At 40.4% G+C, this 14,946-nt stretch overlaps 2 protein-coding genes across 3 annotated transcripts in view; one reads left to right on the top strand and one right to left on the bottom strand.

Annotated features, from left to right (window-relative positions):
- The window catches only part of LOC121628487 (melanoma receptor tyrosine-protein kinase-like), a 48,087-nt gene extending 46,754 nt beyond the window's left edge, over positions 1-1,333 (top strand). For both annotated transcript variants that reach the window (XM_041967517.1, XM_041967519.1), the window contains exon 27: positions 12-1,333. In XM_041967517.1, coding sequence (XP_041823451.1) covers positions 12-346 — 335 coding nt within the window. In that variant the 3' untranslated portion in view covers positions 347-1,333. The remainder of the gene's footprint in view (positions 1-11) is intronic.
- A 5,302-nt stretch (positions 1,334-6,635) lies between these two features.
- LOC121628809 (activin receptor type-2B-like) overlaps positions 6,636-14,946 on the bottom strand; it is a 37,648-nt gene continuing 29,337 nt past the window's right edge. Inside the window, exons 5-11 of the mRNA XM_041968144.1 lie at positions 14,316-14,459; positions 14,086-14,229; positions 13,805-13,953; positions 13,605-13,719; positions 13,387-13,525; positions 13,172-13,302; positions 6,636-12,199 (exon numbers count right to left, since the gene is read on the bottom strand). Of these exons, the coding sequence (XP_041824078.1) occupies positions 11,978-12,199; positions 13,172-13,302; positions 13,387-13,525; positions 13,605-13,719; positions 13,805-13,953; positions 14,086-14,229; positions 14,316-14,459 (1,044 nt within the window). The 3' untranslated portion in view covers positions 6,636-11,977. The remainder of the gene's footprint in view (positions 12,200-13,171; positions 13,303-13,386; positions 13,526-13,604; positions 13,720-13,804; positions 13,954-14,085; positions 14,230-14,315; positions 14,460-14,946) is intronic.

The following is a 14,946-nucleotide window of genomic DNA, read 5'->3' on the forward strand; positions in this document are numbered from 1 at the left end:
CTGCCCTCCAGACTACATGAACCAGAGTATGAGTGAAACCAGCCAGAGTAGCAGGCTGTCAGAGGTTTTAAATCCCAACTACGAGGACCTGAGCCAGTGCTGTGGAGCCACCTGGCTCCCTTCTCCACTGGAGGATACGAGGCCGTCAAGCAACGAATATCAGAACACATCCCAAAGCTCACTCCCCACAGCTACAAGGGCCAACCTCCATGACCCTGACAACGATTCCAACATTCTACCGCAGGCTTCAACCACAGCTTTAACTGGGAACGGTTCATTCCTGCCGGCAGCAGAGAACTTTGAGTACCTAGGACTGGGTGCTGCACTGCATGCTCCTGTCCGCTAGGGGGCAGCAACATTGTCAGGCATTCTCAGATCCAGCTCCTGGCAGGTTGTATATAAACTGTTTTACTGTCAGTTCCTCCAGGAAACGCTGACTCAGCATGTAGACTCTGAGAGCTGGATCAGAGCCTGAAAGCTTCTGGCTACGGAGCAGATGTTTGCTGAAGCTTAAATCCAGCTGCAGGATGCAAAAGCACAAAACTGAAACTGAAACTCAGATTTTGTTGAACAATGAGCTTATTTAACTGTTCTGGTCCTAAATGTGTGGAAGGACACGGCAGCAGGATCAGACTTCAGTGACATATTGGACTAAAACTCAGTTATTCCTCCGTCCATCCACTTTGTTTCCTTTCCTCTGCATCCTTCCCCTCCCACCATTTGAATGCATCAACCAAACAATGTCTTACAGTAGGTCAGTCATGTCAGGCCTGCAACCAAACCTCGTTTAAACCCACATAAATGTTCAGAAATACAGTTTAATGTCAGCCAGTAAATGAGAGGATTTAAACAAGGAAACAAAATAGAAGAAGTGTGAAAATACAGTCAGAGACATTTTTAAGGAATAAAGATGTTTAAATATGAGCAGCAGCTTCGTTCACATGAATAAAATAAACTGAAACTGTTTTCTTATCATGAACATTTTCTAATAAAATGAAGGTGATAAAGGCGTCGACAGTGATACAGACAGCAGGGGGCAGTATTCTGTTGCGCTAAGAGCCAGCAGACTCCCGGTGATGATGATCCACAAAAGGATGAAGAGCATCTGCTCTGCCTGGAAGAGTTCAATGAGTCTAAATCTGACGGATTTGGAGTCCAGTCCGAGTCCAAAGAAACAGTTTTTATTTCATATCTTCGTCCTGGTTTTCATTGTGACTTTTTAAAAAAATCCCCCAAATGTGCATGAATCTACTTCTTTACCTAAAAAACTGTTTTTGTTTTGCATTTTAACTTTTTAAAGCCCAAGTCACGAATAAATGGGAAGAAAAGTCTAGTTGTTTTTTTTTTGTTTATTTTTTTTTTATCTGAAGTCTTTATTTGGCCCTTTAACAAAATGTAAAAAAAGAAATGAACAAAAATAACTTTGTATTTTCACTGTTTATTACTGTGTGATATGTCAAAATTATTGTAGTGTATTATTGTATTATTATTGCATCCACCAGGGGGCAGAAGACGTTCCAGGATTTTAAGACATGATTTTAACCATAAAATGATGCAAAAGGTCTCAGAAACTGTATCAAATATTACACATGCGGCATTAAAGGGTTGAGTGACTGAAATGAGGATGCATCAAAATGAAACCTGGCAGTGGAAAATGAGTGTTAGCGATGAGTTTAGATGGAAGACGAGAAAAGTGATGTAGCTTTGGAATAAATAAACAAAGATTAGTAGCAAAGAGCAGAGACACGGAGAGAACTGTAAACCTCCTTTTGCAGTGAGTCATGCTGAAAGTTGTAGTTTCCATGTTGTTGTTTGACCCTGGATGAAGATAAATATCTGGATAATGTGTCTGATAATACAATGAGTTCAGTTCAGGTTCATTTGGAGCTGGGAGTTCTTTGCTAGCAGGCTTGATTTGTGGTGGTGAGAACATGTGACAATTTTCTCCCCACAAACATCCACTGGGCTTATTTTAACCAAAACTTTATTGACCCAAAGAAAACAAAACACAGTGAACATGATGGTGAAGGAACAAAGGCTGAAAAACATCCTACATTAAAATAATATCTCAGAACAAGGTAAAATATTCCTTTCAGGTTCCCATATAACTTCCGTAGATGTCCCATAGACTTTTCGGGTCATCATCAACAGAACGAAGCTCCGCCTCTCAGAACAAGCACTGTCCTGTTCATCGTTTCAGTTCTGTGTAGAGAAGAAGAAAGAGCAGAGCGGATGTTTCTCCTGATCGGACTTCAGTCCTGCTCAGATCAGCTGTTCACCTCCGTTTTGCTCTCATGTTAACATGTTGTAGTGAACACACCTGTAGAAATTTTTAGCATCAAGTTTGTTCTGTAGATTTCATTCAGAATGGAAAAAAACTGCTGAGTCATGAAAGCTTCATTACTGCACCAGCACTGTAGTGACAGATTTACTGTGGTTACATGTTCAGATAAAGGATCAGCTGACACAAGCAAGGAAGCCAGATATGTCCATTAACATCTGGATGGATCTAATGATGGATGGACAGATGTGATGACTGGTCTTCAGCAGAGGTTCTGGTCTGGATCAGACACAGTGGACTTTCCTCATGACTTAACATGACACTCGTCATTTACAAAAGACATTCAACTTTTTTTTTGACTGTCTGTGTACAGTCAGTGTTGTTTTGGTCATTGGATTCTCTGTTTAGAGGTGAGTGTTAAAAAGACATAAAAACAAGTGTTTATTTGATTTTTGTTAAAATTAAAAAGGCAAGGCAGTTTATTTGTACAGCACATTTCATGTACAGGACAATTCAATGTGCTTTACATAAAACAAAAGTATTACAGATATTTAGAAATAGTAAAAGTCATCAACACATAATCACAATAAAATAATTAATTACATTAAAATGACTAAAAGAAAGATAAGTTAAAAAAGGTACCGTGTAGATTTCATGCATAGGCACATGAGAAAAGAAATGTTTTTAACCATGGTTTAAAAATGTCTACATTTGGTGAAAGTTTAATCTCCACTGGCAGTTTGTTCCACTTGTTTGCAGCATAACAGCTAAATGCTGCTTCTCCATGTTTAGTCTGGACTCTGGTCTGGACTAGTTGACCAGAGTCTTTGGATCTAAGAGCTCTGCTAGGTTTATATTCTCTGAACATATCACAGATGTATTCTGGGCCTAAACCATTCTGGGATTTGTAAATGATCAGAAGGGTTTTAAAATCTATTCTGTGACTGACTGGAAGCCAGTGTAAAGATTTCAAAACTGGTGTGATGTGTTCAGATCTCTTAGTCCTGGTTAAAACTCTAGCAGCAGCGTTTTGGATGAGCTGCAGATGTTTAATGCTCTTTTTAGGAAGTCCTGTTAAAAGACCATTACAGTAATCCAGCCTACTGGAGATGAATGCATGGATGAGTTTCTCTTGGTCTAAGCTAAAGAGGCATTTTTCTTTCAAAGTGTTAAAATGAAATTAACATTTATAATTTGCTGAATAAAAAAGATAAAATCACTAAAATACAAGGAGGGTTTTCATATTTTTTACTTGGAAATAAAAAAATAAGTGTTTTGAGCCACAATGCTAGTTCCATAAGGATAAAACCTCCAAACAATAATAATAAAAAAAATAAAATAAAATGCAGACACGTAAATTTGTCTTCATGGCTTCAGACTGTCATGTCTGAAGCAGGTCCTTTTCTTATCTTTAACTTTAGGAAACAACTGCTAGCAGGATTTTAAGGTTCGTCATGTTTTCTCCATCTTTTGTCATGTTTCAAACTAAAACCGTCTTTTTTCTTTTATTCTCAGTGTCTAGAGCAAAAATCATTGGAATAAAGACATACAAAAGATCATTTTTATCTAAATAACGGAAACAATATTTCATTTTCTGCTCCATTAATAAGACTATTAGAATATTCAACACCACGGTGAGCATACACTCAACAATCCAAACCAGTGGCTTGTAGAGAATTTAGCTGCAGCTTTATTTCATCTTCACAAATCCCCCAATTCAACCAGTGATTGCAGGTACGAACAAGACCTGGACAGGACCATCAGAGCTCATCTGAAGCTGACAGGGTGGGTGTGGACACGTCCCACCTGTTTGCTTGTTTTGCTGCCCGACCAACTCAAGTCTAGCAAACATCAGGGAGACTCACTGACAGCACACCGAGTCCTGGTTCGACCAGCAGAGCTGAAGACGTCGTTCTGGTCCACATCACTTCTGTTAAACTGGAAAGTTGAGTTCTCTGAAACAAGCTGCAGCATGTTGTTGCCGCGTCTCATCTTCTCTCCGTTTCACCAAAATATGACCTGAAATTTTATCATTAGACAAAGAAAAAACAAACACAACTGGTTCTTTATTCAGAGAAAAGTAGGCAGGAGGGTCCAATCCGACTTCTTCCATCTTCGGCTAGCTGGCTGAGGTAAAGCCCAACCTTCCCGCTAACGTCTCTAAACCTGTAATCATCTGTTCATCACTTTGCTGGGATCAGTCCTCTGTCCATCGTCTCCAGCTGGTCCAGAATGCAGCGACTCAGGGAGCACATAATGCCGGTCCTGGCATCTCTGCACGGATTCCTGTTTCTTACAGGATCCAGCTGAAAATCTGACCTTTTGTTTTTAAAGCACTAAATTGCCGAGCTCCTTCTTACCTGTCTGAGCTCCCATTTATCCTCCCTCCATCAACTTATGACTGGCTTTTATCACAACGAAAAGTTGTTTTAGTTATTTAAATTTTGATTTTAATTGTTTTGTCTTATTGTATTGTTTAATTTTATTGCTCTACAATGATGCAGTTTATTTTATTTTAGATATATTTTAGTTTGGAAGCACTTTGGGCAGCATGTGCTTCATAAATAAACTCGACAAAATTATCTTCTGTCACTTTTCTGACTATGACATTAGAGTCAGATCAGGTGAGATTTTAAGGCAGCTTTCCTTTATGAAATATAAATTTAATTAAAGCCGCAAGCGGCATCCATCGGGTCCGAGCTCCTTGACCCCGCCAACCGTTTCATACACCTTTTCCTAGCATGTTAGGGAACCTGTTAACATGGTAAGTAACATGGTAAAGCGTCCAGCTGAGAATCTAAAATGTTTATATACCTAGTTAGCATTTTTTGCTAATATGCTAACATGCTAGCTAACATGTGTTGTAATGTGTTAGGGACCCAACAAATATGAATACTGTCAACTTTGGTGCAGTTCCCATGTATTCCTATGGGGATATGAGCAAACCGTGTGTCATGGTGAGAAGGCTTTTTTCCGTCGGTTGCCACGGTTACACGCTTTCTGCTATTAGAAAGATTTGAATAGCGTTTGGTCCCCAACTTGTCAGGAAGCTTCCCACCAAGTTTGGAGTCGGTCGCATGAATCCCCTCAGACTAGTTCGTTCAAATGGCAATAAAATCCGAGATGGTGGGCACCCCGTTGCCATGGCAACAGGTGTTCAATTGACTTTTTTTTGCTGGACTTGGGGTGTCACACGTATGAATACTGTCAAGTTTGGTGCAGATCCCATGTATTTCTATGGAGATAAGAGCAAACCGTGTGTCATGGCGAGCAGGCGTTTTTCCGTCGGTTGCCATGGTTACACGCTTTTTCCTATTAGAAAGATTTGAGGATCGTTTGGTCCCCAACTTGTCAGGAAGCTTCCCACCAAGTTTGGAGTGACTCGCACGAATCCCCTAGTTTGTTCAAATACGTCAAAAAATGGACGTACACGCCAAGATGGCGGGCACCCCGTTGCCATGGCAACAGGTGTTCCATTGACTTTTTTGCTCGACTCGGGGTGTTAGACGTGTGTGCCGAGTTTCATCTTCCTACGTCGAAGTAGACGTTCGGGACCCCATTCATTTGGGGATTTTTTTTTCTAAGTGGCGCTGTTGAGCCAATTTTGTATTGAAGTGTATGCTTCATTGCAATTCTATGCAAACATTTCGCCGGGCTTGACCTGTGTGCCAAGTTTCACAACTTTTCATGGGTGTTTAGGGGGTCATATTTAGGCTCGAAATGCTTAGAAGAAGGAGAAGAATAAACATTTGGAAAACAATAGGGTCCTTCCATACTTCGTATGGCTCGGAGCCTAATAATAAAATGAATGTGGAGATTCACAAAGACCTCAGATCAAATATAACCTCAACATGTGTACATCAGCAAGTTCTTCTTTTTTGTAGTTTAATCGTAAAAATAAAAATTATACAAAAAGGAACTTAGATTTTAATTTCTCTATTAATCAAACAGTGTAGGTAAAAGGGTCTAGTGGCTCCTGATCTGCTGTGCTGGTAATTATTTAATGATCTCAGCCTAACAACCAACCAAAATTCAGTCATTGCTACTGCAACACAGAACTTTTTCAGCATAGAAATGAAATGTCTTCCCAAAACTAAAATAACAGTTAAATTGCAATAACAGAAAAAATGGCCACAACAGACAAGAAGGAAAAATTGATTTTACTCGTGAGTTTTGATAAATTAATGGAAGTGGTTTTTATTTGAAATATAGTAAAATAAAAAAAGCGACACTCAAGTCCATATAAAATGATCTGACAGTATTTATTTCAATATACAAAAAGATTAAACTGAAATAACCTTTTTTTTCTACAGTGATTTTTACTCTTTTTATCAGCTTGTGTGTCTGTGTGTGTGTGTGTGTGTGTGTGTGTGTGTGTGTGTGTGTGTGTGTGTAGTTGGCGTCGTTGCACTGAGGACTAGAACTACATTCATTCATACAATAATGATCCTGGCACTGAGTGGAGAGAGAGGAAGATATTAATAGAGAGATATACAATACATTTATGAAAATAGTTACGAAAAGAGACGCCGCACACGCACAAACACACAACTTTTTCTTTTCTAGCAGATCTAACGAGCTCCACGCGTGTTTTTCTCTACAAATCACCACAGTAAAAAAATAAAAACAAGGGGATAATTCTTAATGAGGAGATTTCCATCAGATCGTAAATTAAACGACGATGTTACAGCGATCTCAGAGTTAAAATGAGAAAATGAAAACCACCACTGGAACCTTTAAACAGCTCCTATTAACTCCCTCTGCTCTGTATTCAATACACAAATATATTTATATATTAAAAAGACAAAAAACAGCCTTCCCAAACATTTTTCTTTTTTTTCTTTTTTTTTTTAACAGTAATGGAAACTACTTCTTAGCGTTTACTTGTTTTTATAGCATTAGTTAAATCAGTAGTACATGTTTGTAACCAGAGAAACATAAAGTACACGTTTTACATTCCACATCACCTCATCATCATCCTAATCTGGGTGAAAAGGGGTTGGTAAAGATGTCCGCCTCTCAGACTGATTTCTACTATGATCTGGGAAGAAACTGAACATAAGGCCATGAAGCAGCGTTCTGTCTCTTGAGCTGATTTCTATGATGCTTGCCTCACAAAGTCGCTCCTCCCAGTGATGACGAAGGTGTGTATTGTTTGCTGTAAGCTTTTTCAGAGGCCTCTTGTAGGATCATACATGAAGGTGGAGGGGTAACAACTGTCACAGGAGGAGGAAGGATGTGAAGCAGTATAATGACAAGTACAGTAAGACACTTTCCTCAGCGAGTCCTTTAAAACTTCGATGTAAAACTGCAGCTAAACACTTATTCAAGGTTTTAGGTAATAAGTCGTCGCCATAGCTTAACCTCCTGCTGTCACAGTCTAATGTCATCTTTCAAACACACCATTGCCACCCAGGAGGCTGTAATGAGGTAATGCGTTCTTGAAAACACCTGGAAACATCTGGATCTTAATCTCTGTCCTGTCCATTTCTTTGTTTGCATGCTGGGATCAGGCCAGATTAGTCTGAGACAAAAAGACTTGGAAGGTAATGGTAATAACAGAAGGTAATGGAGCAAAATTAGATGAAGACAGAGCGAATGATGAAACTTTATCTTTAAGGGGGAAAAACAAATAATAAAGACAAGTAAGTTTATATAAGTGAAAAAGAGTAACGCACATCTAGGAGAAAGATGTGAGACCAAAGGTGATGAGGGAAGATGAAGTAAAGGACAGAGAAGATTAAAGGAAACGAGACGAGGAGATGAGGAGTAAAGGTAGGAAAGTGAGAGGAGAGGATGATGAAGGAGCTCAGTCCAGGTGATTTCCTGATGTTGGCAGTTTAAACATTAGAAACTTTGCATTATTTCCAGGTTTGAGTCTTGCATGTACTATATTAACTTCTCGAATCAATCGATCCAAAATAAAACACACACAATCAAATATGTGACTAACCCAACTAATAACATCTAAAAACAAGTTTAACACATAGAAAAGTCATCTGAGGTATTTCTGCTGTATTGAGGTGATCTGTGCTTCATGAGCACAGTTGTTTCCACCTAGTTTTACGTTTTTCTCCATCTTTTCCATTTGTTCATAAATCAGAGTTCCTCTAATGCAGGGATGGGTAACTGGTCCCCGAGGGGCCACTGTCCTGCAGGGCTTTGATGCTTTTTCTATTTCAAATCAATGGGTGATTTTTGCAGAACTTGACACCAAGCTGTTGGATCCATTTATTTGAACCAGGTGTGTTGGAGCAGGAAACCATCTAAAACCTGCAGGACAGGGGCCCTGGAGCACCGCAGTTGCCCTTTCCTGCTCTAATGCTTCCCCTTCGCCACACCGATTCCATCACAGAGATGCATGAGTTCGATGCAGCCAAAGTAAAACTAACAACAACAAAACATTAGACAGAAATATATTCATTTTGAATCATCATCATCATCATCGTCATGATCAGCAGCAGCATCATAGACATTCACCGTTACATGTATGGCATCACAGAAGAAACACAAATACAAAAGCACACAAAGAAAGCAACACAGTTCCTCGCTTGTGTTTCCAGCTCATATCGTTAGCGTCAGCCAGCCTGAACCCAAAGGATGAAGTGAGTTTCTGAACTGTGTGAGGCGACTGTCACTCGCCTCGGTTTTGGTCCCGGTTGAAGGGAAATAAAATAAAATAGAAAGGGAAAGTGAGGAGGCACCTGATGACTTCTGACTTTTGCAGCTTTTGGTTAAATAGAAAATCAGGACTCATTTTAAACCAATCACCAAGCATCTCAGTCTGCAGACACGTTTCCGCTCCTGACTAAATGAAGGAACAGAAATCTGGATTTTTCTTTATCTCAATAAATCCCACATGAAAACAATAACTGTGCTTCCATCCAAAAGTCAATTTAAAGCAAACCTCAGAGCTGAATCTTAACTGAAAATGCTCATCAGGCCGGTTTAAAGTGAGTAAACCTGCATCTAGTGTGATCAGTGGCTGCCACTACAATCCACAACATACAGAGCAGCGGCTGTTAACTGGTAGCTAAACTCAGATCAGAGGAGGAAGATCCAAACAGAACCAGAAAAGCAAGTAGAGACGTCCACAGTTCTGGTTTATGACAAGAGTGTTTGATGTGTTTGTGGTTTAAATTGCAGGAAAGCGAAGGGGAGCCTGAAAAGCCGATGAGCTCCACTGAAAACTCTCATCTGAGGCACTCTTTGGAGAAGAGCTCTAAAAATAGTCCACTTTCAGGTGAGATTTTATTTGATTTCCCATAAGGTTTGTGACATCTCTTAAATGAAGAGAATAGCAATAATTTGTCAGTGTCGTGTGTTTATTTGTTCATTAAATTTAAATTCCCCAAACATATTTCTTTACCATTTGAAATGACTTTGCACTGATTCCTTCTGTGATTATCCATGTTTACATTAAATGTTTACATTTATACTTAAGGCCTCTGGCTGGTAGGCTTTTTTAAAAGATGTTTAGAAAACACACTAGAGAGAAATGTCCTTACAGAGAAGCAAAGAGTCATTATTATGCAAAAATAGCACTAGATAATAATAACTTAGGTCCTTCTGATTTTGATGTGTTGCCACATGTTTCAGTCTCACACATCACTGCTTATCTTCTGTTTGAAGTCTGTACACCTGCCAAGAAAATTAAAAAACTATAATACTGTATCTCAACCTGAACAAAAACTATATACTCACAAAAAGGATTTAAGTAGCCAACCCCAGTGCTCATTGGTGGTGTATTACTGAACAGGTCATTACAAGTTTCTAACTGTGGAAAACTAATAAAAATCACTTTTACAGCCCAGGCCGTGGGTGAACTTATAATTAGGCCTGACCACAGTAATATTTATCATTGGTGTATTTTATAATTTTGCTGATAATGTGAATACAATTCCAAACTAAGGTGCAGGCGATCATTTCGATGGGACTGACTTACTACAGGGGATGTGGTTTCAGCACCACGGACAGCAGACTCACATGTTCTGTACTATCTTCAGGTGAATGTAAAAACTTGTTTTTTATTTATTTATTTTTGCTAAATTTAATACATTTTTTCTACGCTGATCATTCCCACAGGAATGTTCTCATATAATACTGTGATAAGTGTTTAAAAATCCTGACGGAAACTTGAGTGAAACTCAATGATGTGTTCTAATGTTTGTTTTGTTAAGCTGCAAACTTGAGACAGATCCCAAAAAAGAAACTGTAAAACTGGATTTAAAATTACATATTGCTCTGTCCAGTTAAGACACGAGACGTAAGCCTGAAAAGAGCTCATTACTGCAGTACTGCAGTTCCGCCACATGGTGGCACTGGTGGAAGTCAAAAGCCACAGGCCCCTCACTCGCCTCCAAGTAATACAAAAGCAGACAATCAGACAAACCAGCAGGTATAGTACAATAACATAAATCAAATAAAACATCTGTCACTTCATGTCACTCTTCACACACACTCACACACATGGACCTAAATGCATACAACACACTATGCACCATGAGGTCTTGCACCAGTTTTGAGGGTAACATGTGTTTCCCCATGTTTTGGGCACCTTGCAAATTTACATATTCAGGACAGCCAACAGGCTTAAGCACCCTCAGATAAGCCCCTCCCACTACAGGCTTCCATCAGCCATATCTGAAATTAACCCCGCCCCTTCCAGACAGTATAATCCACTCCCACCCGACCCATGTAGACCTGGTTACCTGAGAAGTTTTATTTCTGAGCCAACCAAAATGCTGCGGTTGAGTGCAATCGGCCAATCAGAATCTCTGCATGCACAACGTTTGCCGTCTGACAGCCTATCCCGTCAGTGTTCTCTCAGTCTTCAGCCTCAAAACCAGAAAAGCTGAACTCAAAAACACCAGAAAACGGAAACGTCCTCACTGAAAACAATCACTGTCCAGTTTCTGTTTTCCTTCTGACCTCACTTCCTGCTTCCCCTCGTTTTGGATGCGACCCGTTGGATCCGAAGGTTTGTTGTGTGTGAATATTAGCGCATGGTTACGTGGAAAGAATAAAAACAGAGTCCAAGAAAAGGTAGAAAAACTAAAACTTTTACAGTTTGCTGTCGGTTTCTGTTTGCTGAGTAACAGTCTTTGTGTCCTACAAAAGATTTTGCAGCATTGTAGTAAAATAAAAAAACACAAAACATCCCAACAGTCACCTGATAATTGGTGGTTTCTAGGTGACAACAGGTAGGTAGATAAAATCCAGATATGGAGGATGAGTAAAAGAGAGTAAAATGAATAAAAAAACAAAGAGTTGTGGCTGAAGTACCTGCAGACAGAAGAGCATTCACTGAGTCGGGACCTGAATGTGTTTCAGCTTTGTTTTCTCATAAAAACACGCAATGAGTCAATACTCAGAGGAAAATGGAAGGAAAACAAGGACGTGCTGGTAGTTTCTGTCCAGAAGAAGAGAGGAAACCACAAAAATTAGCGTTACAAAAAACGAAAAAAAAAAAAGAGATGAAATAGCAGCTGCGTTCACACCAGGTTTCTGGTTCTGCCGTTAGAAATCCACTGAGAAAAGATGATCTGCTGCGTGTGCACGCTTGTGTTTTACTGTCAGTCAGTTGTCATTTTTATCTTTTTAAACAACTTAAACCAAAAATCACAAGAGCTCTAATTATAAGAAAAAAAAAAGAAGTGATGTTTCCGGTTTTTCTTGCTTCTTTCTGCATCATCCTCATATACTGGACTCTTTGGGTGGCAGGTCCACATTAGTTACCATGGTGACAGATGTGGTGGAGGAGACCAGCAGGGCGTTGTGGTCAGAGGTAGGCGGAGTGATGGCGGCAGTGAGGCGGCGGGCCTGCGATATCCTCTCCTCCACACAGCCAGCTGACAGGCGAGCCTCAGCATCGTGATCCCAGCATTCCTCCACCGTCTCGCAGATCTGAGCCAGACCCTGGAGAAAAAAACTTTATTTACTCAGTGGCTTATTTCAAACCTGTCAAGAAGAAATTATAGAAAACAAAACAAAACAAAAAAAGCAAGCAGTTGGACATATTTTATATATATATATATATATATATATATATATATATATATATATATATATATATACAGTTTATATGTGTCCTGGCTGGCTAGCATAGTTGGAATATTTAATCTTAGAAAAGGAATGGGAAGAAGTTTAAATTTATTTATACCCACCCGCTTTGTATTGATACAGTTTACTTGCCAATAACTGCTCAATTCTGCCCAAATAGCCAAAATAAAGTTGCCACACACAAAAAAAAAAAAGAAAAAGAAAAAGGTCACCGGTCAGTGATCCTTAAGCTTATCGTCAAGACCCACTATCCTGCAAGTATTAGATGTTTCCCTGCTGCAACACACCTGATTCAAATGAAAAGGATCTCTGACAAGCTCTGCACGTGTCTGCCTTTGAGCCATTAACCAGAGTCGGGTTGTTGAAACAGGCAAACATGGAAAGTCCTCCGGACAGTGGGCCTTAAGGACCGGACTTGGGGATGCCTGCTCTATTATTTCATTAGAACGCTTTTAGCTTTGATTACAGCAGCCTTCACTGTGTCATTGTTTCAATGAGCTTCTGCGTTGTCACAAGATTTATTTCCAACTGCACCAAAATATTTATTTTGTAATGTCCAAACTGTCAGAATAGTACTCACCAAACTTCACAAACTGCCTCTTGTCACGCAGATAGCTCCTTACCCAATATAAAACTATTTCCTTTCATCATATCATTCCAGTTTAGCGAGTAAGATTTGATCAAAGGAATGTGTTATTAGCTCAACTGAATCTATTAATGCCAATGGTGTAGATCTATTTGTTCTGAAACCATACTGTAAATCAGAAAGTAGCTTGTGTTTATAAAGTTATCCAGCTGATTACAGATCGGACTGAGCTGAGGACTCACGCTGTGTTTGAGCCACAGATCTTTCAAAACCGGTCGCATCTTTTTGTGGACCACGACCTCCTGCAGGTCTTCCAGTGACGGATGCTGACCGACCTCCTCCTCAAATGGCAGCATGTACTCATCCACCGGACCTGAACACAACACCACGATGAGGATTCATTTAAAGACACACATTCCCATTAGCAGACTGGTTTTACAGGCTGTGGTTGGCTTACCGTCGACAGCCTTGCAGCGCGACACCAGCTCCCACAGCACCAGGCCCACGGCGTACATGTCGATTCGAAGGAAGGCATCTCTCTGGAAGTTGATGGCTCCCTCTAAAACCTCTGGAGCCATGTAACGCCTGGTGCCCACCTGAACAGGACAGCACACACACATGTACACACACGCGAAAGCCAACACTCTGCAGACGGCTGTGGTCAAAGCAGCTCACCTGTCCATGTGTCTCTCCAGGTGGTTTCCCCGGCTCGAAGCAAACAGCGAGGCCAAAGTCTCCAATGATTGCGGTGAGGTCTGAACGTAAAATGATGTTCTTACTCTTAAAATCCCTGAGAGGAATCAAGTGAGAACGGTTACTGACACATTCAGTTTGAGCAACAACCATGCTGAAAGTCCGTGTGGATGGAGGTAAACCTGTGAGCGATGGCCGGTTTGTGTCCCTCTCCCTTGTGTCGAGGAAGGTCCTCGTGAAGGTACGCCAGGCCGCACGCCATCGAGATGGCGATGTGACACATTTCGGACCAGCTCACCACGTTTCCCTTTAGGAAGTCTGACAGAGAGCCCTGCAGAGACACCCGAGAATCAAACCAAATCCTCAGACTGAACCAGCTGAGCAGCTCAAACCAAACTTCATTCTAACATCTAAAAGAACCACAAGTGAGGAAATTTGTAAACGTCCTGCTCCTCTTCCTCACCCTGTCATGGAACTCAGTCATGAGCCACAGTTCAGTCTCCAGGTGACTCCCTCGTCTCTCTGTTCCGATGAACCTCAGGATGTTTTCGTGCCTCATGCCTGGTGTCATGAACACTTCTCTCTCATTCTGCCATGAATCCTTATTCTGTCACAGGGAAGAGGGGGAAGAGCAAGTGTTAAAAGGCTTTAAGAAGCAACACCAACACATGGAGGAAACTCATCACTCCGTACCTGGATGGGGAAGATTTTCACAGCCACATACTCGTTCAGCATCTGGGCCTTCCAGACACAGCCGAAGCGCCCCCTGGCCTTCACCTCCAGGAGCTGCAGAGGCTTGAGACCCAGCAGGGGTGATGCAGGAGGGGGACCAGGATCCTGGAGGACACAGACTCATTTAATCCTAAAGGCACCTTAAAAATTAAGTTACACTTTTTACCTTCAGGACCCAAAATGGCCCCTCTCATAAAGGTATTATAAAAATCTAATATACATATATTTTCCATTTACTTTGCATAAAATCTTTTCACCAAATTCAAACCTAATCACAAATGTAAAGCTTTCTTATGCCCTCTTTCTCATAAGAACAGATTTTTTAAGAGGAAAAACAGAAAATATTTTCACTAAGTTATTGCAGCCTTAACTAGGTCTATAACTAATGAAAAACATTGATTTCAAGTCAACATTAGGACTGATCTCTAAATGTCTTAAATGTTAATTATTATTTTTTCAACTGAATTGCAAATTTGACACTATGTGAAGCATGATGAGGGTTAGGTTTGATGGTTGCTTAAGTGGGCGTGGCTCCTAATTATCAGCCCCTCCCACTAATTTCACCCACTAATGTGAAACATTGGACAATTGT

The sequence above is a fragment of the Melanotaenia boesemani genome, chromosome 18 (genome assembly GCF_017639745.1).
Source record: "Melanotaenia boesemani isolate fMelBoe1 chromosome 18, fMelBoe1.pri, whole genome shotgun sequence".
Lineage (NCBI taxonomy): Eukaryota > Metazoa > Chordata > Actinopteri > Atheriniformes > Melanotaeniidae > Melanotaenia > Melanotaenia boesemani.